The sequence below is a fragment of the Helianthus annuus genome, chromosome 4 (genome assembly GCF_002127325.2).
Source record: "Helianthus annuus cultivar XRQ/B chromosome 4, HanXRQr2.0-SUNRISE, whole genome shotgun sequence".
Classification (NCBI taxonomy): Eukaryota; Viridiplantae; Streptophyta; class Magnoliopsida; order Asterales; family Asteraceae; genus Helianthus; species Helianthus annuus.
The window spans coordinates 191,543,259-191,567,572 of NC_035436.2; the positions used below are offsets into that span (position 1 = coordinate 191,543,259).

A 24,314-nucleotide genomic window follows, 5' to 3' on the forward strand; every position below is an offset into this window, starting at 1 on the left:
AATTGCAGGATTATGGTTTGACTTATCTTAACACTACTATTTACTGCGATAATGATGCTGCAATACAAATTGTTCGAAATCCTGTCTTTCACTCCAAAACCAAGCACATTGATATTAAAGTTCATTTTATCCGAGACTGTTTTGACAGAGGTCTTATTACTCTTGAACAAATCGACACAGATGCAAATGCTGCCGATTTGTTCACCAAACCTGTCAGCAGCTCGAAATTCAGAGTGCTTGTGGATTTTCTAAAAATGATCCGTTTTACTGACTGAGCATGTTTTTGTTTTTCGTAGGTAAATTTGTTCATAAAGTTTTCTATTCTTAGGTAGTTTTTTATTTATGCTCAAATTTAGGGGGAGAAATTTTGAAAAATACAAAAACATTAAAAAATTAAAAATTCAAAAACATTAAAAAAATCGAAAAATACAAAAAGAGGTGTGGCTGGACTGGGAAATGAAATGAATTTTCACATTATGGTCGAGGGCTGACTCATGTAAGACCAGTATCGAAATAGTTTGACTCTAGTATGATGTGTTGGTAGGCTCTATCCTTAAGACTGGAAACATTAGCTGTTTCTGTTCAGAACTAAATTAGTACATGACCTCAGAAAAGAAAATCACTTGGAATTAGCTCATGTCTATTTGAATGTCTGTATGTTGTCCCGATACACACAATTTTGGTCTGACTCTGAAATCTTCTCTGAAAAAGTCGTGTACCTCCTCTGCTGCATCCTGATATATGCTGACCTGGAGGTGCTAGGCAACGTCAGCTTCTGCTGCATCCAGATACATGCTGACCTAGCTGTACGTTGTCGATCTGTAGATCAATTAACACCCGAAAGAGGCCCTCAAGTGCCCAAAAGAAACCCCAAGAAACCTATATCAAATTGAGAAAAACTCATTTGATCTGTATATTATACCATCTCTACAAAAGATCTATTCTGTTCTCTTCTCAACCTATTCCCAGTTAAGATTTCAGAAATTTGGATTGGACTTGTGAAATATGTGGTAGGGAAACTACTTGCATGATAGAGTGTGCTGTGCATAATTCCGAGATTTGATTAGTATTTGTTTGGGTGTTCATTGTTAATATATCAAAACATGATAAATGAGTTACAGGCAGTTATATGGAAAAGGTCTAGGGAGATGAGTTTAAGGGGACAAATATACTGGCAATTGTCTAGATCATCCAGTAGTAGATCAGTGTTGATAAGTGAAGTCAAGCCCGAAACCTTGTGATTTGATCCCTGAGTATCTATGCAAATTTCCTAATTTATTTTTGTAAATAATATTTTATTATTTAATTCTTTTTTTTTAGGTTTTTGTTTTGCAAACATTGCTCAAAAGGTTTAACGGATAATTTTTAAAAAATTAAATCTGAATTTGAAATTTAGATTAATGGGTTTATGTTGGGTATATTTGATAAATCTGTTAAGCCCAAATGTTAAGTCCCAAGCCCATAAGTCATGGGCCCATGATCAACATGGGATATAAATAGGCTTGGTTTCGAGTCATAACCTATGTTCACTCGCAACTAAGTCTCTCATTCTCTCTCAAGATTCCGGTGATCGTTGAAGATTCCGATTTGTCTCCGGTTACGACTCGCAATCTGCAGTTTCGATTCATTGATAATCAAGGTATTATGATGTTATTATTCAAGTTTTGCAGAAAATTATGAAAAATTGAAGAAGCTCCGATGAAGATTTGAAGATTCCGATGAAGATTTGAAGTTTCCGATGAAGTTTTTGACTCGCAATCAAGAACACTAAGATGAAGTTTATGTGATTATGTGGTTGCGACTCAAACAATACAAGGACTCGAAACCAGTGGTTGCGAGTCGCAACATCGAGATTGCGACTCATGGTTGCGACTCAAAATCTATTGGTTGCGACTCATGATTGCGACTCGAAGTCTGTTGATTGCGACTCATGGTTGCGACTCGATGACAAGTGGTTTCGACTCGAGACCTTTCAGTTTCGACTCATGGTCTCGAGTGAACAGTAACAGTGTTTTTTTTATTTATTATTATTTTTATCACTGTTATGACCAAAGCTGGAAACTTATTTGACTTGTGTTGTGTGCAGAAAATGGATTTAAAGTTTATATATTCTCACAATCAAGTAGGATACTTAGCACCTCCACCAGAGAAACACAAGCAGCTGTATACGTCATTGATGAAAGGCCTAAATAAATGCCGGATTGTTCATGCTCTTCGTGAGAATCCGGTTGTTTATGAAGACCTTATTCGAGATTTTTGGAAGAGTGCTAAAGTCGAAGTCGTTGAAGGAAAGGGAGCTATAGTTGCTGAGATTCAAGAGATGAAAGTTATAGTGACTGAGCAGATGATTAGAGAGGCGTTAAAATTTAATGATCAGGAAACGGATCCTATAGAACTTCCAGCTGGAACAGTGGAAGCAATTCTACCTCGTTTAAGCTATGAAGGAAAGTTTCCACCCCTGATAAAGAAGTTTGTGCACCCCTACTGGCGTCTATTACTTCACATGTTCCTTGTGTGCATAACAGAAAATAGAGGGGGAATTGATCAGTTGAATACCACTCAGTCTGCTGCTTTGATATGTGTGATTACAAATGAGCCGTTCAATTATTCAAGATATATCTTGGAAGCAATGAAGAGAAATGCAATTGGACTTCGAAAGGATAAGTTTCTCATGTATCCAAGGTTTGTGCAGATGATTTTAAATGAGTGTTATCCAGGATTGAAGAGATCTGGTAGTACGTTGGAATTAAAGCCTATGGGTCCTTCATGTTTTGGTGCTCTTACTACAAAGAAGGGTACAGAAAAGAAGTTTGAAGGACTAATTCCACTGGAGAAGTTTGGTCAATTCGCTGAGACTGAAGATATTGCTGCTGATCCGGTTATAGTTCAACCTGTTCAAGCTAATGTTGGGCCTGCTATTGCTATTGTTGCTGAAGAGCATGATGTTCAGAGAGGTGCTGAAGATGAGCCTGAGACTGAGTTTGTGACAATTGATTCTGAGGAAGAAGGTATTGAAATTATGTGTGATACTGATGAGGAAGTAGAGCTTCCACCTGAAGCTGGAATGACTACTGCTGTTTCAACTGCTCCACCTGTGATTTCTGCTGAAAGTTTGGCTCAGCTATTAAAGTCTGTGACTGAAAAGATGGGAAATCCTCCTTCTGATCTTTCAGTTCCAAATGAAGAGTCCAGTGAAAACCCAAAGGATCCTGATTCTCTACCTGTGAAGCGGAAAAGGAGGGATCCTCGGCTCGGAATGTATGTTGAGAAAAACAAAGATCAACCCTTGATTACTGATGAAGATGATGAAGGTCTTTACGATTTTGATTTTGAGAAGAATGTTACTGATGCCACCACCTCTGCCGCAGACTTCTTTGAGGTTGATTTTGACGCTCAAAGAACTGATATGGATACCACCGATGTTACTGTTGAAGCTCAAGCTGCAAGTGTTGTTACTGAGCCTGTTGGTGTTGTATCACTTGGTGTTTCTGATTCTGCTGGTCCTTCTAATGTTGTTCATGATATGCCTAGTAGTTCAAGTGGTAAAAGGCCTGAGGAACCAGTGAGAATGCCCTTTGATGATGATTCAAGTGATGAGGATGAGTTTATAAGTATGAGAGAGATGAAGAAAAGGTTGGTTGTTGTTGAACAAGATTCGATTCACAAAGAAGCCAAGATTATCCAACTTGAAGATATCATAGTGCAGAAGAATCAGCAGATTGAACAACTTCAAGGAGATGTTAGTCTGTTATTTTCTATGGTCTATGATTTACGTGGTAAACTTGAAAAGAAGTTTGGGCAGGAATTTTCTGATCCTACAGACGTTGAGAACAGAAGGAAAGCCTTTGAGAAGGATAATGCTGAGAAGAATGCTGCAATGGAACAATACTTTGAGAGAGTTACTGATCCAGAAGCAGACAAAGCAAAGGCAGAAAGACTTAAGAAGAAAAGAGAGTTGGTAATTTTAAAGAACAAGAATTTGAACCCAGACGATGTTGATGCTCAGGCTACTCATCATCTGATGGATGTTGGTGAAACTCTATATGATCAAGTTGGGAATCGTTCAGGAGTAGTAAGCTGGGGCTATGACCATGATAGAAAAAGATGGTGGATTAAGAGGAAAGTTGGTCCTGTGGAATGGTATAAACATCCTGGTCAGTTTCAATCATTTACAAAAGTTGATCTGACTGAATTGTCAAATGCTCCTTATGTTGATGATAACCCTGGAGGTCCTGGACATATGTTTTTCGAAAGACTGAAGAGGGAAGTTCTGCATAACTTTCCATCGATGCGCACAGCTGAATCTTTCGTCAAACCGGTTAAAGGAATTAGAGATCCATTTACTAAGAAGCGAATGAAGATAGTGCACTGGCCTGTGACTGACAAAGAGAAGGTGATTCCGTTGGTCAATAAGATTCCTAAAGGTGCTTTGAAGTCTCTGCATTTCTGGGCTTATGATGAGCGTCTTGGTCAGGCAGTGTTCGTTTGTGATGGGGATGTCAGTTTTCGCTTAGTGGATCAAGTAGATGTGCTCAACATTGCTCTTGAAGATTTAGAAGTGTTAGCTCAAAATCAGATTCGAGCTACTGAAAAATATGAAGAAATTGCCAAGGGATGGACTGCAGCTGTTGCTTCTGCTATTCACATTCGCAAGAAAGGCTTTGGTGGATTTAAAGATCGATTGGGTGGTGGTCATGATATTTGAAGCATCAAGAACCTGCATGCATAAACCTAGGGGGAGATTGTTGGAACCTGAAGGTTTATTCATGTAGGTTAGTATAGTTTAAGGGTTGTTTATGTCTTTTGTTAATGTACATGTATGGGCCGAATTTGTGTGGTTTGGGTTAGTGTTAGATGTGTCGCAATTGGGCCTAGGCATAGTCTAGATGTTTAGTATTTAAACAAACCTCAACCTTAGGGTTGAGGTTGTTGGTCAGTTGTTGTTTTGGTGAGTTGGGGTTGCGACACAAGAGACAAGGAACCGAGTTCCTGTTGAAGTTTTGTATCAGTCTTTGCTAGTCATTGAATGCAAGATTTCGGTTTGTATTTTGCTTATTGTCTTTATCTTGATTATTAGTGTACGTTCTTGAATCGACTTGTGATTGTTTTCCGCACTCTCACAAGTTAAAGTTTGATATCATTGAGAGATCCTAAACGGGTTTTTACAGAAGGAACATGGCTAAGATCTTTCCACATGAGCCGGTTGTAACGGCTTGGCTAAGATCTTTCCACATTATCAGCCACGTGGCGTTCCCTGCTTGCTTCTCAAGCCGTTACATGGATTGTCGGACACGTGTCAAACGGGGAGTGGATGGCCGTTAAAAAAAATCCTGTGCCGTTTCAGGATATTGAAACGGCTCGGCAAGGGGTGTCCGGTGGCCAAATTCGCAAAGACGGCGTTGCAGTGGCCAATTTGGTGATTTTCCCGGACATTTATGTAGATTTAATAGTAAATTTCTGAAAGTACAACATAATCTGTAAGCAATCTTATTGAATGACCGTTGATACTTGTTGAGCCAAGGCTATAATGTTGGACCTCTACTAGGGCTGTTATGACCCGACCCGCCTGTTAATGTGTTCTTTGGATTAGATTAGGCAAACTCAGCCCATTGGGCTTGATCCAACTACCATTCTCTTCTTCATAAAAGATTGAAGAAATAAGATTTTATATAATTTAATTATTAATTATGTAAGCACTTCCAAGTAAAAAACAATTGTAAATTTAACCGATGTTACAATAATATCTAGCCGGTCCAAGCAGAGTGGAGTGGGCGGTAAACAGCCCATACAACAACAGCACATGTGACACAAATCACATCATGGAGAAACTCAGAAACACCATCCTAAGGATTTTTATGTGGATCCAATTCAATTCAGCCAGATATATAATTATTTAATATTAAAAACTTTCATAAAAAATATTTTAACAGTTTTTTATCTTTTAGTATTTATGTAATATATAGAATTATATTTAAATATAATTTATTACATGTATATATATAATTTTTTTATAGAATATGCTGGTTTTTTATAAGATTTATTACATTTTCAAAATCTGTAATATATTTAAGCATAACATAATATATTGTTATGTATGTATTAAAAATATATATAGTTTACCAAAAGAGATAATTAGTTATATATAGAGGCCGGTTATTGTACAAATTGCCTTAATGTACGTTGCCTACGAGATGCAGTATCAACATGCAATTTTTTTTGATGCATTTTTTATTTTTTTAACATGCGAACTTTTTTTTATAACATGCGATATTTGGTTTTTTACAACATGCGATTTTCACTTTTTGGTAACATAATGTGCGATTTGCCATCGTGTACGCAACGTACGTTAAGACATATTGTACGATATACTTTTTCGTTATATATATTATTGTGATGTGTGTGGTGTGATGTTATAAGTTGGATCTATTATAAAACAAATGATGCTATTAAAATGAGTAATATTTAAAATTTGACATGATGTAATACGATTAGATACCTTGTTATAATTAGGGAGAGTTAATGTAATAACGTGAATATCCCATAAATTTGATTCATTCGTCTTTGAATAATTGGGCATTGGTAGGTTAAGTCTTTTCAGTACCTAAAAAAGTCACCTTTCTTTATGGACAAAGCTAAGAGGGGTACGATCAATGGTAACATGATGTTCATAATTACTAATAACTTTTGAATTATTATTTTATTATATTAATTGATACTTTTTTTTTGAAGGAAACATTCTTGATTTGTTATACCAAAATTTTATTATTAAAAGAATAACCAGGACATCACTAAATCATAACCCGTTTTTAAATAAGTTGGTTTAGGTAAAATTTATTTGCTTAACAAGATATTTTAGGTGTAGCAATAATATTATTATAGCATGAGTCACTTTAGTTAAACTTGTGAACGGCAAATAGACCAACTTCACCCACTATTTGCTACCACCTCATACTTGTCACTGCCTCCATCACCATTGACCACCTCCCGCTCGGCATCAACACCGCCATTGCCACTGCGGCAACTAGCCTTCCGATAGTGTGTGGCACCCCCTCTTGACTTGTTTGTAAAACTGTTAAGTTTTGACTAGTTATTCAATTCAATTCGTGCATTTACCACTATGAGAGGTTGATATGTGATGTGATGCAATGCAAACTTTTATTAACCTAATTAAATTAAATTTGCGACTATGCGAGGTTTTCTAACGTGGTATTAAAACCGCATATAATGAATGTTTTATGCCATGAGATTTAGTATGAAATGAACTTAGTTAATTTCATAATTTGTACTATTAAATTTGCAAACAAATTATCAGAGTTGCTTGACATTGTATTAAAATTTTATGAATTGTAGATTTTTACGTCCATCAAACTTGGATAGTGTTTTGAATTGTGTATATCACACTTTAATATTAAAAATATTAAAGTATTTCATGTGTATAGAAAAGCAGTAATCATATAACATAGAAAGAGTTATGGTGTTCTGCAATGAACGATATGTTCTTTAATTCTTTTATGTGAAAACGAATTGATAATTTTTGTGTAAATGAACAATATGTTTTCCTTTATATAAGGGTCGAATCATCATCATGATTAGAATGTCGCAACTATTAATGAAAGAATACAATTGTTGGCAGTCATAAGTATCGGGAGTTACATAATAATTATGAAAGACTTTAATAAAAATTCTAGGTATCGTTGATGATTAGTTATCACTTCTCCATGTTGCAACTTCTATTTAAGTTGGCATTGATGTATAGTTGCTACTATTATCAATTACCACTACCCATCATTTTTCATAAACTTTTCACCAATTATACAAATTTGAAGCATTTCCAATGAAGCTTCTTTCCCGCCAAAGACTCTGCCCCTTGCAAGGCTTGCATCCCATCTAAGGGTGTTGCCCGTTAGACCCTATTGGGGCAGTGCTCCCTTAGAACCCATCACCCTTTAGAACCATTGTAGTTCAATGGTACCCGGAATTAGAATCTTGTTGTTCGAGTGTGTATTTAACATATCTTAGCTCAAATTAATGTTTATTCCACTTCCAAATAGCTTGAATGCTTGATATACTGAATTCATCAACAAAAATTACCCGTTTTAGATAATCCATGGTCTTTATGACTTCATCCACACATCAAATCCATGTATATGGTATGTATTTTTTTCGAACTGATAACTAACAAAAGAGATAGATCATATGGTCTAGGTTGACTTGTTGGATATGCAACCCAACTAAATTGTCAAGAAACGGTTTAGTTTGACAATTGGGTTGACGTTTTTACTTTTAAGATTATTTGTCAGTATCTATATATATTCTAAAGTTTAGTTATATGTTCTATTTTAAAACCAAAATTTATGGTTGTTTTAAATGCATCATCCTATAAAAATCCTATTAATTGCATTTAATTTATATTAAATAAATAAGAGATAAGATAAAAAAATAAAATAAAATAATTATATATCAATAATCATTAAAATTAATATCATCAATAACACATTATACTAAATAATATATTATAGATAAAGGTAGATTAGTTTAAAGTTAACTTTGATCTTAATTTGTTTTAATAATTGGTTTAAAGATAATTATTCCAAACTTATGATTATTCTATAAAATGATCTTTGACAAGGTAACCATAAATTTAAATTTCGAAGTAACTAATATATTAAAAGTAGCTCAAATATAATTCGTAATAAAAACACAACAATATATTTTCAAAGAAAACATATAATAAAAAAAATAGGTAAAGGGATCCAAATGATATCAAATATTAAGAACTTATCCATGATATTAGTATCAGAATTTAATAGATTAAGATAAAATTTAAACCGAAAGATCATAAGTATCATAAAAATATCATTAAATTAAAGTTAAAAAGTAAAGAAAAGAATTATTATTATAATATTAAAATAATAAAAATATATAAAAAACTATATATATTATTAAAATATTAAAATTACTATTTGTACCGATACCAAACAAGACCGTACCGGTATTTTCGATACCAGTACCGGTTGACACCAAGCTTATCCCACCCCGTGATACTAAAAAATCATTAAATTAAAGTTAAACAGTAAAAAAAAGGAATTATTATTATAATATTAAAATAATAAAAGTATTAAAATAACTATATATATATATATATATATATTCTAATATATTATTAACAAGATTTTGGCTAAATTAATTAGATTATTATAAATAATAATAATAATTTACAAATAAAACAACACAATTTGCAACAAAGCAATGCATGAAACACCATATTAACATATAGTACAGTACATTAATGCTAGAACCTAATCTATACTGTATTATAAAGCATTTCATAAGGATACCAACCAAACTTAAGTAATTACAATCTTGTATACTTATGGTACAACAACTTAATGATGTTAGTAAGGGGTGAAATGGTCTTTCTACATTAATATTAAAAAATAAAAAAAAATAATTATCTATATCTATATCTATCTATCTATACTATATTATAAAGCATTTCATAAGGATACCAACCAAATTTAAGTAATTACAATCTTTTATACTTATGGTACAACAACTTAATGATGTTAGTAAGGGGTGAAATGGTCTTTCTACATTAATATTAAAAAATAAAAAAATAATTAAATGAGAATATAATCACAATTAATTATAATAATACAATAATAAGTTCGGTTCTTAAATGCAATTAATAAACGAAACCTATTGGGATAAACCGCAAAAGCACTCCAAAGGTCCAATTTCAATCAATATGTAATAAATTTGACCGATTAAGGAATCTCCTATCATTACTATAAATTCACCATTTCACTCAACATCAACTCCTTTGTCTACTATTGTGCGAGTTAGAGTCGAAAAGAAAGAGATAAGAAAGAGATAAGTTGATATGAAATTTATTTATCTTGGTGGAAAGGTGTGTTCTTTTATACCCATTTCAACATTTATTCGAAAAAACTTTGGTTTGTTTCTTAAAATATTCAAATGGGATAACAGTTTTCTTTTACATAATCTATGAGTTTATATTGATGTTTTATTATGTTTTTGGTGATTTAGTGGTTTTTTTTTCAAATTATGATTTTATATTACATATAAAGTATACACACAGGTTATTGGATACAAAAAGACAGACACTTCATACTTCATCAAGGTACCCTTGCATGACTATAGTATCTGGAACCATTTACCAATGTATTGTTTAATTGTTCATAAATTTATAGTCTTTTTCCTTTTTGCAGCTTCATGTATATGGAGGTGTAAAAGGGTGGGTACGAGAAAAGTTATTCATTTGGAGATAGACATTTATTTGGCCTATTGGTATTTCCTTTTTTAATTTCTACTTTACTATTTTTTTTAAACATATGATGCTTTTGTGTGATTTAATTGATACTATATATAGGCAATATAGATGCAGAGGAAATATTTGAGGAGGTATTGTTTGACAGGATTGGGCAGCAAACTTTAAGGGCTCGGATGTTTTCAACCCGCGCAAAAGATTTAAATTGATTGCGTTTATCTATACTATCGTATAAAGCATTTCACAAGGGTTCCAACCAAATTTAAATAATTGCAACATATTATGCTTATAGTACAACAACTCAATGAAGTTAGTAAAGGGAATTAGTCTTTCTACATGAGTATAAATTGATAAATACAATTAAATTGATAACTTTATAAATTAAGTATTGTTAAATACTTGATAAAGAATTAAATCATTTGACTTAGTTGAACATCATCACCTTCCTCATATTTACATTGTTTTTCCATTTCAAGTTCTCCGTAACCGATTACTTGATTGAATTTTATAATTAAGTCATTATTATTTGGTTTAGTAATTGCTAAACATCATACAAATAAGGTTACAACCTTTTTTGCAATTTTATCAGATAGTTGATGAACATCATATGAAATAAAAATAATAATAGTAATAATAATAATAATAATAATAATAATTAAATATAAAAAAACTTAATCAACGTTATTATGAATTTAATTATAACTATAAATGGTTTTAAAACTTAAAAGATGCTAACCAATTAGAAACGAAAATTACTAAAAGGTAATTTCATGGGGTATTATTATCTATAATACCTAATAATTGCAACAATAATGATTAAATAATGAACTTAATTACAGATGGTTTAAAACTCAAAAGAATGCTCTTTGCATCTTACCTCAAGTCTCATGGAATAAGGTTCAAATGATAACCATTGCATAATTAGGAACCACTTTTTAGCCCTTGGATCGTATTTTGATGGTTGAGACCTTTAAGTGCAATATCTATATCTCTAAGATGAAGATAATGTATGGTAATGAAGATTTGGAGCAACAAGAGGTAAAAACAGCCCGAATTTTTCCTTTTATAAATTCGATTCGATTCGTGAGTGTTAGTGTGTGTGTTTATATTGATTAGGGTTTCATCAAATGCAATGTGAGGGTTTCCAATCGGTGTTTATACAAATAATATAGAACCCAATTTTTATGTATGTGTATGTAGTGTGTAGTATGGGGTCTTGCTTACCTCATTCAAGGAATAACAATGAAAGACAGGGGTCATTGATTTCGAAAAACTCCGCCCCTTTGTTCGCCTTCTTCCTGATTTTAAGTTACGGTGAGTCAATTTCCTTTTTTCTGATTCTAATCGATTAAGAACTATACGTGATTAACCAACGAATTGTGGTAGATTTTATGTTTCTATTGCAGTATTTGGATTGAATTGACTGTTGCAATTTAATAATCGTCAGTTATAGTTTGTTTTTTGAATATAGAGAAACACTGACTTATTTAAGGTGCTTGATTTGGGTGAATAGTAGCAATATAAACTGCTATTGTAATTTGGTGTGATATTCAATTCAATATCAGCAACCTAATCAAATTGTTCCCTAAACATAGAGTAAATGTGTTCACCGGCAAGGTAATAATATGTACTAATTTTTAATTATAAGAGACTTCTAATAAGGAAATATAGCTATTAGGTTATGTCAAGGTAAGCATAGTTTATAAAGAATATGTTGCAGAATAAAGTTAATACAACATTTTAGTAATAAATAATAAACTGCTTTTTTATCTATAAAAGGGAACAAAACCTGCAATTTGACTTTTAGATGTCAAAACTGAATTTATATGTATATGTGTATGTAGTATAATATATATATTTAACATCTATTTTACACCATCTAAAACAATGAAAAAGAAAAAATAAAAATAAAAAAATTTGAAAACTGTGACGTCTTTTGAAGAGGGTAGAGAAGCCACACGTCCATAGAATTGAAGTTTTGTGAGACCACATGTGGTGGGGCGCAAACCTCTCTCAAAGCGTCTTAAAAACGCGGTGGAACACTGTACCCTCGGGCGTTTTGGGCCTTTTTTTGACTGGTAGTGCTACCACAAAGCGCCGAACGAGGAGTGGACTTTGGTCAAAATAACCATGGTCAAACGGCTAACTTTAAAAAAAACCGGTTTTTGTTTTAAAAATCTATACTATATTCGCACTTTCGTACCGTGTCACGCACTATCTATATCAGTCGTCGTTCCAGGAAAAAACAATAACTATTATGCATGTCGTGCATCGCACGGGTGTTCCCCTAGTTATAATATAAAAAATAGTTGATTTATGAATATTAGACATAAATAATAGCATGTTAAAAAAATTAAAGGTATATGAAAAGTTAAATTTGGTTGGTTTTGCTTACACTAGACCGGTTTTAAGATATTCCGTCGATTGAATTGATAGACCCAGTTTATTTAAACTCAAATCTTACATTGAATCATAAAATTTTCTAGCTTGGCAAACCGGTCTCCATTTGCCAATTTGCATATCCTTTTCGATCGAAATTTGATTTTAGGCAAGAAATGTTTAACTTCAATGAAAGACCATTTACAATGACAGGGCATTTTTCACCTAAAAATGTGCATAATCTGCAATACCTTCACAATAAACTCACTTGTTTTTAATATCATACAATTATACAAATAGATATAATAATAAATTATGTGTATAATACAAATAGATATAATAAATTATGTTTATAGATCAATAACCGTTGCAACCATTTGAAAAAATTATCAACATCTTTATAATGTTCATTAAAGCTTGATGTTTCTTAAAAGCTTACAAACTCTCAAAAAATTAAAAATTCTTATAAATACATATACAAAGCTTTTACAAATTATAAAAACAACTGATCACATTTTATTTATTTTTTTAAAAGGAAGAAAATGGAAAAAGAAAAATAATGAAATGGGCTCGCCCCCTCTCTCTGTCGCCAATTTCCACGAATGTTGCTTCTCATTCGTCCAAATATACTCACGGACCCAATCACGCGTTGCAATGTTCGTGGCTTGTTAGCCACACATACACTTCTTATCCATGGGTGTAGGTGGCCTTTTGTGACATTATTTCACTTCTTGATTGGTTTTAATTGCAAGGGTCGTTTTTAGGATCAATCTACATCTACAAATTTAGTGCAATATATTTCAATGGTGGAGGTATGAAACATTCTTGGTTTAGAACAATTTACAGCTAATGGTTTTAGAATCAATCTACATCTACATCTACATATATTTCAACGGTGAAAGTATGAAACATTCTTGGTTTAGAAAAAAAAATTATAGCTAATGGTTAATAAAAACTATAGATATTCACCCACAATGGTATTTGTATCTTGATTTGATTATATAGTATAATAATTAATAATCAACATTGAATATAAGTGAAAGATTCATGAAAATCCAATTACATCCCAAGAAATACGAAGTTTCATGGTAAGATTAAATTTTTACAATTCAAAATCACATTTATATGTGTTCCACAAACCTCTACAAATTGCCACCTCACGTCACAACAAATTTTCAATTTTTTTTAAATAATTCGCTTTTTCCACAGTGTACAAACTTTCAGAAACCTCACTAAAAATATTACATCTATATATGTATGCGTGTGCGCATGGTCCCACCTACCTTGTCTGGAACAACTCCATGAATTCGGACGAACCTACAAACTTGGCTTGCAAACTTGAGCCACAATGTACACAAAGGTTGTGTTTGTTTTTCTAAATAGATATGTACAGGCTATTCTGTCTGCGCCACGCAAACCACACACAGACATTGTCATCTGCAGACTGTTTGTTTTTCCAAAGACGTTTAATTACAAAACGTCTGCGCAGATTCTTCTTGGTGCACACTTGCTCAACCACTTTTAAGATTTTTTAAGGTTTGCAAAGGGTTAAACCAGGGGCGGACCTAATGTAGGTTGGGGCGTAGCACGGGCTGCGGCTCAACTTTTTTCCGGTAGTGTAAAATTTTATTTTTTTTCGATTTTTATACTAAGGACACCTCTCAACAAGTACTAGGACACCCCTGAAAAAGAAATTTACAAACTGAAATCAAGCCCAAATAATACTGATTATATTAGCCCAAAAAAAACAAATGATAGCCCAATAGTAATTAGCCCAAATAACCAAATAATAACCCAATAGTGTATTAGATTGTTGTGCTAATTGTGATTGTGAGTATTCTTTATTTCTTTTCTTCCTGAGTTCTTGAATTGTTTAATTTCGATCTAAAAATTAAAAATAAACCTAGCCCAATCGAATATCTAAAAATTTATTGCCAATATTAATTCATAAAGCCTAGCCCAATTGTGATATGCTCAATATTGATTCGTTAACCTAAATACTAATAACTTAAAAAAAAAACTAGTTTATAAAATTTAATTCGGTAAGGCCTAAGACCATGCGTAGTGGTAGAGAAAAATAATGCCCCCACCATGGGGCATTATTCGACACGTGTTATCCTAGTCAGCATGGGGCGTTATTGCGAAAGTAGTGTAGTGAGAATAATACCTAATAATGCCCCTTCCAATCATTAAAAAATAAAAAATAAAAAAATATATAAAGCAAAGAGTGGCTAGTCAAACATTGGAGAAATCCCTTTGGCCACATGCAAAATCCCCCCAACAACTTCAGCGTTTTAATTATAACACTTACATGCATTTTTTTTTTTTTGAAAAACAACGCCCGATAACGCCTAGCGTAATGGGGTGGGGGGCGTTTTGGGGCGTTTTTTTTCAATTTTTTTTTTAAAAATACCGCCCCACTACGGGTGGTCTAAGGGCCTTTTTTTGGCTCACCCAGGGCACTTGAATTTTCAGGATCGGCCCCGCCCCGTAATGCAGGTAAAAAAAATTATATTCTATAAATGTATCGTAAAAAAATTTGGGATACCCCTGAATATTTCTTCTAGTTCCGTCACTGGGTTAAACACCACCACCGTCTACCACCACCACCACCACCCACAGTCTACGTTCACCATCTAGCACCACCATTTTATTTTAGAAGTTCTACATACGTTAAAAAACAAACAAACTTCTTTTTTGCATACTGCAGAGGTTTGGTCAACCTCTTTTTCTACAGATGTGATCCGTAGACCGCAGACATTTTACCTGTAGAAACAAACTCCACCAAAGTCTATGAACTTTGTCATGTGAATTCGGACGAGTACAAATCCACACATTATGAATGTTGTTATTATATAACATACTAATCACGTTAGTTTTGACTAATAGTTGTGTTTCATTATATTATATTATATAATATTAATAGAACAACTAAATGAACACTAAAACTAAATGAACATTAACTATTTATTTTAAAGGCTTTTTTATATGTGTTGTTTAGTGGTTTTTTATATGTATTATTTGTTTTTTATATATCTTATATAACTTACGTTTTTTTATCCATGTAAATCATGTGTCAGTATTTTTCGGTCATATCAAGATTTTTCTTTATGGGTTGTTGTAACGAGTGTAGGTGACGTAACAAAACAAACCAATACCGATCAAATTTCCGTTGTGTTGGTATATTTTTGGTCATATCATGATCTTTTTTAGTTTTTTTTTCTCTATTGGTTGCTATAACAAGTGTCAGTACTGAAGTTAAACGAACTAATACCCACCCACAGCGCAACGCAAGGATTTCCGACGCAACGCGCGGATTGAAAAAACAACTTAGATACTTATCTAACCACTATTTAAATACTTACAAAATCAAGATTATATTTTTTATAAAAGAAAGTAAACAAAATTAAAAACAGCTAAGAACAAGTTCTGTCTCCTTCCCATCCAAAAAGAGGTGTGCATACCAACAATGTCTCCTCCCTTGTGGAGGGTGGTGACATTCATCATCATCATCATCCATCCAACATCTGCAAAAATAAAAAAAAAACCACACAAACTTTCTTCAAAGCTTTCTCTTTCCCTTTCATGATTTTGTCATCTGTGTGTTTGTGTGTTGTGTGTGTGTGATGAATCTATTCCTATGGCCCCACCACAATCATCATAGATGCTAACTTTCCTCTTCCAAATCCCAATTTCTCATTCCCAGATGCCTTTTTTTTCTTCCCACCCACCACCATCTTTAAAAAGATCCAAACTTTCCTCTTCTTCACCACTTTCTCTCACTTTTTAACGGTCATCAATGGCTGCCACACCCACAGAAACCCTAAATCTTGAAATCAAATAAGTGGGTCAGTTCAAGATTCTTCCTTTACTTCATATATATGTATTTTTGTTTATATTTTCTCTGTTTCTTGTTTTGTTAAGTTGTATTGAAGCATAAAGCTTCAATCTTTTTGACATTTATCGAGTGTAATTGATTAGATGATACACAATTTGCATAAAGATCGATCTGGGTGATCTCATTTTTGAGAAATTTGAGAAGCCCAGATTGAATTTAGGTCTGATTGTGTGTATTCTTCATCAAGATCTTTAAAAGCTTCAAGCTTTTAAGGATTCTTGTTGTGTGTATGATGAATTGATGGCCCCACAACATCAATGCAAAACGTATGTGTCAATTTCCTCTTCTTCATTGCAACCACCGCCTTTGTGTCTCACGTTCTATAGTCTCTAATGGTTGCCAAACCTTTACACCTAATTTTTCACTTAATAAAATAAGTGGTTTAGACTTTAGTGTTTAATCCATCTGGGGTCTTTCTTTTTGACAAACTGAAGTTAGGCTTTTCATAAATTTTCCAATTTTTTCTTACCAAAAGTTGCTTTGAATCATAGCTTTGAATTTTCGACGTTTCCGTCGCAATAATTTCATCTGAGTGGTTTATTTGTTAGAAAATTTGAGGTATCCACATCGAATTAAGTTCCGATTAGATATTGAATGTCTGATCTTTGTCAAGATCTTTTAGTTTTGTCAAAGATCTTCAAATAAGGGGCTTTCTTGGGGTTGAAGATTTGACTTTTGTGGTTTATATATCACAAAAGGGATGATTGCTTGGTCCACCACAAAATACTAACCAACATTGAGTGATAAGAGAGATAAACGGAAAAGAGAAGTTTTGATTCCTTCACCAAATCTAAGAATTCGAGGTCCGATCTCCGTGATCTTGTCTGGAGAAAAGCTTGTTTTGTTCTTGTTGTATCATCAAAAGGTTCTGAATTTGAGGTACTTCTTCACCTCTCTGTTTTTCATCATGATCTTTCGTTTCGTAGATGATTAATTGACTTTCGAACATTTGTACTTCGTTTTTTGTTGCATATAAATCATTGTTACAATGCAATGAGACACAGAAACATATCACAATTTGAAAAAAGGGCCATTTACATTGTATTTTTTTTGTATTTATATTTTTTCAGAATTTATTTGTTGCATATAAATCATTGTTACAATGCAATGAGACACCGAAACATATCACAATTTGAAAAAAAGGCCATTTACATTGTATTTTTTTTGTATTTATATTTTCAGAATTTATTGAGAATCATTTTGCTTGTAAAGATTACGACTTCTGGTAGTCATTAAATTTTACTAAAAATGCAGCCGAGTATTCTGTACCTTAACGGAACTATGTTTTTCTGATAAATAACTAGTAAAACCGCAAGTAACATGGTAACCAGTGCGGTTTTTACAAATCGTTAATAGGTAATTAGAAGCCAAACACAATGGTTAGAAATGCCACTCACTAAAAAACAAAGTGTCAAATACATTGTTCACCCGTCATAGCTGTAATCAATATTTTCCACTGTTATTTGGCTTAATTTTAGTGTTCTTTACCTTTTGTCAACCCTCGGTCTTTTTATTCTTCCTTATTGCAAATACATTGATTGTTTTGGGTATGTTTAGATGTACGTTCTCGAAGTGATAAATGAAAATCGCTTAATTAGTTGATTAAAGTTAGGAATAATTTGGTAATCTTACATGTATAATAAATATTCAGTTTTCGTGTAGCAATTCGTTTTCTGCTTCACTGATTATTATGGCACTAAAAGAATAAAAAAATAATCATTTTTGCACATCCGAACGTTCCATTAAACTTGGGTTTACACGTTCTTTGAGCTTATAATTCCTTGGATTTTGTTTCTTATCAGGCTTGTTATCTTTGTCCTTTAAAAAAGATTAAAAAATCACGGGATTTGTTTAGAAAATCTGCATTTCATTATGGCAAAAAGATCAAAACAACGTCCCGCTCGACAAAAGAAAGACCACCAATCAGGTTGTATGTGGGGAATAATTAGTATGTTTGACTTTCGACATGCTCGGACCCCAAGAAGGCTGCTTTCAGATCGTAGAAGATTCCCCGACAATAACGCTCAAGGTAAAACTTTTTTGTTTACAACTGAAACTAATTTAGTATGTTGTTTGCCTATGCTTTTCTTAGGGTTGGTGATTTAACCCATTTATAGGTTAAAAAATAATTTGACCAAATAATTCAACTTGTAATTTCTCTTATTTTTTCAGGTTCTTCACACCCTACTTCAGAAGCGAATTTGCCCACGTATTCTCAAGAGATGCATCCAAGCGTTGAGGTAATTTGATGCCGATTTTTATAGCAAAATTGCAACAATTTTCAGTTCTGAGATCTCTGTAAAAATTGATTTGTTTTTTTTTTTTTTTTTTTTTTTTTTTTTTTTTTTTTTTTTTTTGGCTGAACTAACATTCAATTTCAAGGATGTTGTGTTACAAGGCAATGGCATGACTGTGGGTCCCACCGTCATGATCCTAAGAAGGATGGGACCCGCAAAACATAACGGAAAATGACAAATGGTTTTCTTGAATGAAGCAGGGTGGCGAAACAATAAAAAAACCAACATCTGAGCTCATGAGCACGAGGGTAAAGGAACTTATCGAAGAAGAGTTGTTTATCGACAAGGATCCAAAGCCCGTAAGGAAAGATAATGAACAAAAGAATAAATCTAAAACATTAAAGAAGTCTTTTAATGACGAAATTTCGATCAATCATCAAGTTTCAGCTCAAAAAACGTCACAGTATCACGATCTTGAAGCTCTAGTGAAAGAAATCTTGGTGATTTATAAAAAAAGAAACGAACCGCACGGTATTCTCGATACAGGTGAAAAAGAAGAAAAGCTTTTTCTAGCCGTTGAGGCGTTACTGAACGAGAAATCAGCAAACGGAGACCACAAGAAAAATCAACATTCGAAAGAGATGTTTCAGATGTTGAGTTCAAACAAAGACATGTTTTTGAAAATACTTCAAGACCAAAACTCGATTTTGCTAAAGGAAGACCAAAAGTCAAAGTCAACAGATCAAGGACCAGAGGAACAACCTGTGGCGGCCCGTAAACACCGAAAGTTCTTTAGAAGAAGGAGTAAGTCGCAAGAAAGTATACCGTTGAATGAAACGGGCAAAATAGTGATTTTGAAGTCCGAGTCTTCTGAAGTTCCGGTAGAGAATGATACGCATAGTGAAGGAAATGGTTCCCCCTTTTCATTCATGGAACTAAAAAGACGGTTAAAACACGCGATGGGAAAGGATCGGCAATTACCGGGACCCACCGGAAAAACGGGTTTTGACGGTGGATGGAGTTCACCGAACAGAGATCATTTCTATACGGAACGATTTGCGAGAGTCACTAACGGGATTAGAACGTCAGACAGATTTTCAAAATTCCGGGATTCAGAAATGGAAAACGACAACACAAATGACCGGATATCGAACATTTACGTTGAGGCTAAAAAACATTTATCTGAAATGCTCACAAGTGGCGATGAAGATGCTGAAACAATGATGAAAAGCCTTCCGAAAAGCCTCGGGAGGATTTTATCGCTTCGAGAGTACAACTCGTTTTCTCCGATTACAAGTCCTCGAGTGCGAACACGACATTTGTCTTGTGAGGATCTTTCTATGGTCAACAAAAGTCAACTGTTCACGAATATTGACAACTCCGAAAAGAAAGCTGTAGTTTCCGATAATATGACTTGTGAAGGTACTCTTTAACTCCGAATATTGTTTGACTTTTTTGGTAAATGACTAGGGCTGCAAAGAAACCAAATGTTTAGCGAACAATTCGTGAACTGTTCGGCGAGAAGTTTGTTTGTGTTCGTTTGTTTATTAAACAAACGGACACGAACAAGAAATTTCGTTCATTTAGTTCAATGAACAAACATGAACAGAGGTCGTGTTCGATAGTTCATTAGTGGTTTTAGTTTTTATATTTTATTTAAATACTTCAAAAGGGGATGGTTCAAATGAAAACCACTTTTATTGTGAAAACTCGAAAACTAACTAAAAAAAGCCTAAAAAGCACACCAAAAATTTTTTTTTCCAATTTTTTTTATAAAAATCGCAGGTTTTTATATATAAAAAAAACCACTTTAATATATAATAAGTGTCATTGTATTATATTATATATTCTGCTCATGAACGCTTGTTTGTGTTCGTTGTTTCTATTTGTGTTCATGAACATTAGTTTGTGCCCTATTGCCTAAAATTAACAAACAAACACAAATGAACACGAACACGAACACGAACAAGTTCATTTCCTTAACAAACGAACACGAACATAAAATCTCCTTCGGTAAGTGTTCATGAATGCCGTTCAAAAAAAAAAAGTGTTCATGAACAGTTTGTGAACACATATTTCTTAATAAACGAACATAAACAAGGTCTTGTTCGTGTTCGTTTGCAGCCCTATAAACGACTTATTAGAATTCTTAGGGGTGTTCGCTTACATATTTTTTACAATATATACAGGTGTTCAAGAGGTGGTAAAGTCACCGTCATGTGATGAAGAACACAAAGAACAAACAGAAGCTTGTGAACCACACGACACTCCAAATGAAGATCAACCTTCTGATAGCTTGGAACCGGTAATGATTAACTGTAAAACTTTGTCGATTTTAAATGTATAAAATTCTAAAAAATGAAATTTTAAATATATTGATTTGCAGGATTTACATGAAGAGACTACAGTTGCTAGCAAGACTGAAGAACACAAGATCAGTCCCGCGAAGCCTAGTCCTGTATCTGTTCTCGAGCCGTTGTTTTCAGATGATGATATTAGCCCAGCAAGAAGTGTCTCCCTACCTGGTACGTAAGCTTTTATATATATATATATATATATATAATGTAAGTATCTATAGAAAACCCATTTTAATTTAGAAAAGCCGGGAAACTCAAAGCTCCCGATGTTTTTTTTTTGAAAAAATTTACACATGTTATATACATGTTTTTAAGGGTTTTGGGCAAAAAAAATCAAAAAAGCGCCGAGTATATATTTTTTAAAAAAATAAACAAGTTTTGGTGTAACACATGTTACAAATATGTCAGATGAATGTAACATGTGTTACACCAAAACTTGTTTATTTTTTTTAAAAATATCTACTCGGCGTTTTTTTGATTTTTTTTGCCCAAAACCCTTAAAAACATGTATATAACATGTGTAAATTTTTTCAAAAAAAAAAAAAAAACATCGGGATTTTATTAACCTGCACGTAAAGAAATATAATTCAATTTTAGGGAACACGCTTTCAAAATCGAGTTTGGAGGGCGTGTGCTATAAGTTTATAATCAAATAAGGGACGGTATACATGGTTAGAAGTTATACAGGTATCCCGGTCGTTTATTTGATTTTGAACTTGTAATTTAAAGACACATTTCCTAAAATCGAAATTGACTGAAAGTACATTTCTTTTTGTGTGTGTATTTTTTGTTTCACATATTACACAAGGTTAATATGAATTCAATAAGGCAAATGATCGATAAAAAGTTAGGGACCTAATTTATCTATGTTTAAATAAGACAAATGGTTGTAAACGAACCGAATATTCAGCCAACCATTCATGAATCGTTTTGTGGGAAGTTCGTTTGTGTTCTATTTTTTATTAAAGAGTAAAATGCACGGATAGTCCCTGTGGTTTGGTGAAATTTCACCTTTAGTCCTCAACTTTTCAGAATTACACTCTTAGTCCCTGCGGTTTGACAAGTTGTTACTCGAATAGTCCCTAAAGCGGATGAAGGTTACTCGGATAGTCCCGGTGGTTTGACAAGTTGTTACTCGGATAGTCCCTGTGGTTTGACAAGTTGTTATTCGGATAGTCCTTGTCATTTCACACCCACTTAACCAGAAAAACTAACCTCCATCCACTTTGGGGACTATCCGAGGAACAACTTGTCAAACCACAGGGACTAAGAGTGTAATTTTGAAAAGTTGGGAACTAAAGATGAAATTTCACCAAACCACAGGGATATCCGTGCATTTTACTCTTTATTAAATGTACAAACTTGGGCAAGATTGTATGTTAGTTTAGTTACATCATGAACATTCAGTATACCTTTCGCGCATGTGTTCACGAATATCTCTACATTTTTAAACATATAAGAAAATGAATATTATGTATATTTCATTTATTTAAAATATTATATGTTTTTAATGTATGTTCGTTTATATTAAATTAGCGAACACGAATAAACATATTTTCTTAACGAGCGAACACGAACAAGAAAATTCGTTTGTTTTAAATGTTTTGTTTAGTTAAATTCAAACGTTGTGTTTATTTGGTTCATTTACAAGTTACAACCCTAGTCACTTTGGGACGTAAAAGATATGGAACTTATAGGAAATGTTTGGTTCACGGTTCTACCAACACCAGACCGAACCGAACCATTTCTACTCGTTAATATTGTAAATGGATGGGCAAAAAGGTAAATTTCACTTCTTGTTTAATATGATTAGAAAAAACGAAGCTAGTCCAACGTTATTCATGCCGCATCAACTTTATCTTTAAACGGATTGTCGTAGTATGAAATAATGATATACTGATTATTGCTTTTGATATTTTAGTCGAAGCTGCGGTTCAACCACTATGTATCCAATTCGATGAAACCGTTTCCTGTACTGAAAACCAACAAATACGAATCACCGACTCGGGGGAAAACGAAGAATCACCGTTCGAATACGTTGAAGCCGTGCTCCTTTCTTCTGACCTGAATTGGTCCGAATTCGAAAACCGATGGATTTCATCGGCCCAAATCCTGGATCAATCTATATTTCAAGAAGTAGAGACGTTTTCGAGTCGGGCGAAACACGACCAAAGGCTTCTATTCGATTCAGCCAATGAAGCTCTCGAAGAAGTATGCAATCGTTTCATTCCCGAATCATCGTTTATCAAACATAATGTTTGGCCCGTTCCTAAAGGAATGGACCTGATAAACGAGGTATGGTCAAGACTCGAGTCGTGTCTTTTTAAAGTTTACCCTCGCGATCTGAGCAAGCTCGTGAGAAATGATTTGGAAACGTCTAAAACGTGGTTGGATCTTCGATCCGAATCTCGTGAAGTAGTCAACGAGATTGAGAAACTGATATTCGAAGCAACAATCGATGATACTTTTTTGAGTTTATTCGACGATTCTGTTGATGGCGAGATTTTAGATGATGGGACGGATAACGCTCTATCATGCTCGTGAAAACTACGCAGTTCGTTTGAAATCGGCGTTTTCAGAAGATGTTTTTTTCTTCATTAACAATCAACTTAGGGTTTGGTTTGGGTGTGTTTTGTGTGATTTTGGTTACTTTACATAGTTAAAAAGATATATGAATGGAGGTTAGTTTGTAAGTATTTACATAAAATCATATACAGAGGTGAATGTTGTTTGTACTTCAATAAGAGTCTTATTTGATAGATACATTATTATTGGTTTGATAAATAAAAGGTTATTATTACCTTGTAGAATGCTTTATTCAAAACAACTAGCTTGTGGATTAGTGGTATAGTTTTTTTTTTTTTTACTTGGATTTAACTAATTACCTGTAAAAAGTTTGTATAACAAAATATTAATAAAAGTTCACTTCAAAAAGTTAATACAAACATGATTGCATAGATCACTTGTATTATAGGCAACAAAATTAATACTAAGCATCTTAAAGTTGAGAGCAAATTACAAATTTACCATACATGTTTCAACCCTCTAGGCTAATATAAAAGACAATTGAAAAGAAAACTAGTCACCAATCTTTACTAGTGATTGTTAAAAGCTGATTGAAATTGTATTTGTATTTGCATTCGAATCATACC

General features: G+C 33.3%; 1 protein-coding gene and 1 long non-coding RNA gene across 7 annotated transcripts; both read left to right on the forward strand.

The window, feature by feature from the left end:
• Positions 1-10,232: 10,232 nt before the first annotated feature.
• Positions 10,233-10,628, forward strand: LOC110935179. The gene is made up of 2 exons (XR_002588929.2): positions 10,233-10,311; positions 10,394-10,628. It is a non-coding gene; the product is annotated as an uncharacterized LOC110935179 (long non-coding RNA).
• A 5,428-nt stretch (positions 10,629-16,056) lies between these two features.
• Positions 16,057-23,969, forward strand: LOC110937620. 6 transcript variants are annotated; one of them, XM_035988712.1, is made up of 8 exons: positions 16,140-16,518; positions 17,182-17,447; positions 18,371-18,597; positions 18,741-18,808; positions 19,063-20,227; positions 20,995-21,110; positions 21,192-21,330; positions 23,084-23,969. In XM_035988712.1, the coding sequence occupies exons 3-8, from the start codon at positions 18,441-18,443 to the stop codon at positions 23,704-23,706; spliced, it is 2,268 nt and encodes a 755-aa protein (XP_035844605.1). In that variant the 5' UTR covers positions 16,140-16,518; positions 17,182-17,447; positions 18,371-18,440; the 3' UTR covers positions 23,707-23,969. The 6 variants fall into 6 exon arrangements, with proteins under 6 accessions (XP_022035758.1, XP_022035756.1, XP_035844605.1 ...); XM_035988713.1 differs by having other exon boundaries at positions 16,141-16,518; positions 19,066-20,227; XM_022180066.2 differs by having other exon boundaries at positions 16,057-17,447; positions 19,066-20,227.
• Positions 23,970-24,314: the final 345 nt, after the last annotated feature.

Bases quoted from the DNA above. Each gene is read 5' to 3' on its own strand.
- LOC110937620 (XM_022180064.2), top strand. From the start codon at position 18,441: ATGGCAAAAAGATCAAAACAACGTCCCGCTCGACAAAAGAAAGACCAC. The intron at 18,598-18,740 runs GTAAAACTTTTT...TTATTTTTTCAG, and splicing joins CCCCGACAATAACGCTCAAG to GTTCTTCACACCCTACTTCA. The intron at 21,331-23,083 runs GTACGTAAGCTT...TTGATATTTTAG, and splicing joins AAGAAGTGTCTCCCTACCTG to TCGAAGCTGCGGTTCAACCA.